This window comes from Ixodes scapularis, unplaced genomic scaffold, assembly GCF_016920785.2.
Source record: "Ixodes scapularis isolate PalLabHiFi unplaced genomic scaffold, ASM1692078v2 PGA_scaffold2__306_contigs__length_199485367, whole genome shotgun sequence".
NCBI classification, from domain to species: domain Eukaryota; kingdom Metazoa; phylum Arthropoda; class Arachnida; order Ixodida; family Ixodidae; genus Ixodes; species Ixodes scapularis.
In genome coordinates this window covers 49,025,836-49,029,252 of record NW_024609857.1, presented here as the reverse complement: position 1 = coordinate 49,029,252, position 3,417 = coordinate 49,025,836, and the positions used below count along the sequence as shown (strand labels likewise).

General features: G+C 56.5%; 1 protein-coding gene and 1 long non-coding RNA gene across 2 annotated transcripts in view; both read right to left on the bottom strand.

The window, feature by feature from the left end:
* Positions 1-1,722: 1,722 nt before the first annotated feature.
* LOC121836476 (serine protease 33-like) overlaps positions 1,723-3,417 on the bottom strand; it is a gene marked incomplete at its 5' end in the record, with an annotated part of 4,587 nt that continues 2,892 nt past the window's right edge. Inside the window, one exon of the mRNA XM_042291383.1 lies at positions 1,723-2,802. Within this exon, the coding sequence (XP_042147317.1) occupies positions 1,723-2,802 (1,080 nt within the window). The remainder of the gene's footprint in view (positions 2,803-3,417) is intronic.
* Positions 3,013-3,386, bottom strand: LOC121836733. The gene is made up of 2 exons (XR_006077963.1): positions 3,300-3,386; positions 3,013-3,222 (listed from the first exon to the last, which is right to left on the bottom strand). It is a non-coding gene; the product is annotated as an uncharacterized LOC121836733 (long non-coding RNA).

Here is a 3,417-nt window from a genome sequence, read left to right as displayed (position 1 = left end):
AGCTCTAGGGTGTCAAGGCAAGCGTAGCTAAGCTTCCGCGGTGAATACACTAGCGATAGGTTAACAGTGCTGCGCAAGCACGTGGCTTCATCATCCGTATCCTGTACACGCACTCTCGTGTAGAGGGCATGTCAGACAAACACGCCCGCGCTCGTGCAAGTAACTTTGAGAATGTTAGAGCACTGCGGAAGTTACCTTGACAGTGTAGCACGAAATAACTATTAGCGAGAATTCTTTCTTGTGAAGGAGAGAGGAGATAAGGGCACCCGGGGACGTCTGACTGGAATGGTTAGTGGGTACAGACACAACGCTATAGCTGCCTTTGTGTCCACTCACTGCAAAGGCAGCTAGCTAGCTTTGCGTTTACAGGGGTCCCACTAATAGTTTCAGTCAGAGCTCGAGCTTCTGACACCCCCGCGTGCTCTCATCTCCTCTCCCTTAGTTTCTACCCGTATTACAATATCCATAAATCCTTTTTACACACACACACACACACACACACACACACACACACACACACACACACACACACACACACACACACACACACACACACACACACACACACACACACACACACACACACACACACACACACACACACACACACACACACACACACACACACACACACACACACACACACACACACACACACACACACACACACACACACACACACACACACACACACACACACACACAAACGACATTGAACGAGGTGTTTTACACGTCACGGGTATATCGTGTAAGCTGGTTTGAGTATGGCATTGCTTGATGCTAAAGAAAACGAAGGTGCAGGATGCTCATTAGAAGGTCGCGCTACTGTGACGTATCAAGTCAGTTTCCTTTGAACGCATTCATAGAGTAAAATACAACTGGCAAACTACCATGTTTATTTTGCAAAAAAAAAAAAGAAGACGCTGCTTAGAAATATATTTATGTATATATATATATATATATATTACTTCTAAACGTTATTAAACTGTTACGTCAAGCCGTTTTCCTTTTAACTTTTAGCACGTGTTCATCAGCTTTTGGAGTATTTTTGCACCCCTAAGGGCGTAAAAGTTTAACACCCGCAAGACACACTCTCGTTTGATTCTCGCGTCCTCGCAGTGGTTACCCAGGGTGCGAATCGAAAAGCACCCACAGGGGTGTAAAATATTTACTGTACACCCTTTCAAAGCGTTATCAATAAATGAGACACACATAAATTTGAGAATGGTCCTCACTTATCCTGTTCGCAAAAAGATTACATTGTATATACGTCTAGTTTACATTCAGTAAGAGCAACAGACAATTACTGAGGGCGTGCAAACACAGCTGCAAAGTTCAGTATTCGCGCATGGGACCGTTTCGTTCGGATCCCGTCTGCTGCGAACTGGCATAAAGGAAAATTGCGTAACGTTGAACTAGGAGTTGGTGATCCCGAACAGCGCAATGCTGCGCTCATCTGTTGCGTGATTACACTAGCGCTTCATTATACGAACATCCTCGGCGATGCAGGACGCTGCCATATTAATCCGCACCACGTGGTTTCAGCACGTTCGCGCGCACTCATTTCGCTGTCAAGCGATACGACTTCACAATGAGCCTAGCGTGCAATGTATAACTATAGTTCAGAACGCTCGTCGCGCTTAGGAAGCGAGCGAAACGCGGGCGCGCAAATGCCGAAAAAGCGACTGGCCACAGTCCCCCCGGATGTTCTCGAACATCTCGTCAATCCGCCGCCCCGTCCGTTCGATTGCTCGCAGTTTGCTCGCCCAGACAGGGACAGACGGGGCATGCGGGCGGCACTTCCCTGGGGGCTTCCGATGGCCCGGCCCCGAGCACGTGGTCTCGTATCCAAGGCAGGTAGCTGTCCACCCGGGTGTAGACCCCAAAGGTGTGCGGTCTTGCGCAGGCCCGTCCCCAGCTGACCACTCCGATCAGCACGGGTCTCTGGTCCAGTAGCGCCACGAGCGGGCCCCCGCTGTCCCCCGAACAAGCGTCCGCGCGGTACGCCTCGCCAAACCCCGCGCAGAAGGCCTTCGGCCCGACGTCTGGCAACGCGGCCTCGCAGCGGTCGCGGGTGACCAGGGGCAGGAGGGCCTCCTGCAGGCGTCGTGCCGGACCCCCGCCGGGCCCCACCTTGCCCCAGCCGAAGAGCAGGCCCTGCGAGAAGCGTTCCAGGAAGCCCGGCCCCGGCGGCAGGCACACGACCGCGAGTCGCTCTGTCGACGGCGTGTCCAGCTCCAACAAAGCGATGTCGTGGGCGCGCGTGCCGCGCCGGTAGCTCGGGTGCGGCAGCGTTCGAACCACGGCGATTCTGGGTCCGGCGGCCGGGCGAAGGGGACCTAAGGCCACGCTGAACGAGGTCCCTTCCCCAGCTAGGCAGTGGGCGGCCGTCAGGGCCCAGCGCTGCCCAACGATGCTGCAGCCGCACACGAAGCGGCCGTCTTGAAGTAGCTGTGCCACCCACGGCGCGTGGCGCGCTCGGACGCCGTCGGCAACCCGCCGCTTCCGGCTGCGGTTTGCGCCGGCTTCGCCCGACCAGCAAGCGTCTTCGGGGGGTCCGCCTTGCACGAGCAGGGCTTTCTCTAGGCGGACTCCTCGGGGTCCCTCGCGCACGCACACGTAGGTGCCCGGCTCCCAGAAGCGGTCCGTCGCCGCTGCCAGGCGTTGTCCGTCGCGGAGCCAGTAGGTCCGCTCGACCTGCTCGCGGCCTGCTTCGCAGCCGCTGGCCCGGGCGCCCGGGACGGCCCGGTCCCAGGGCAGTTCCACCGAAAAGGCCAGCACGGACGCCGAAAGAAGGAGCAGCTGCAGCAGCTCGGGAGCCATGGCCGCGCCGACCGAGGGGAGACCACGTCGGACGCCCACGCGAGGCTCCGCTGGGCGCGCCTGGCGGTCGCGCCGCCAAACCGGGCGGCGCGTTAAACGCGACGCCAGTAAACCTTCAAAACGCGCTTGTGGTTGCATTGGCTATTCTCTCCAAGGCACAGCATATGCAACAAAAGGGTCTACAGATTATTCCGCAGTTAGTCACATTTATTATCCGCACAGTGTTACACTCAGTCTTCGTCTTCGTCGTCCGACGGCGGACGACGCCCCGACGCATTGAGTCGCAGCACCGCCCCGGGACTCGGGTACGGCCGCATCTGGTACAACGGCCCGCTGGCCGTGGTGTCTGCTCCCGTCTTGGCTTCGTTGCTCTTCTCCAGCCCCGTGGACCACTTGCCCCTGGAACATCACTTGCCTTAGATTTTTCACAAGTGCAGTAGAAATTCCTGATGGTGCAGCCTTAGCGGGCGACCTACCGTGGTATGTCTGAATAAGCTGCAGGGTCCATGGGGTCCAGGTCGTTCTTGGACTGCAGCTTTTCCCCTAAAATGGAATGATGCAAGCATAGCATTTTCATTGAGCATTGTGCTCTGG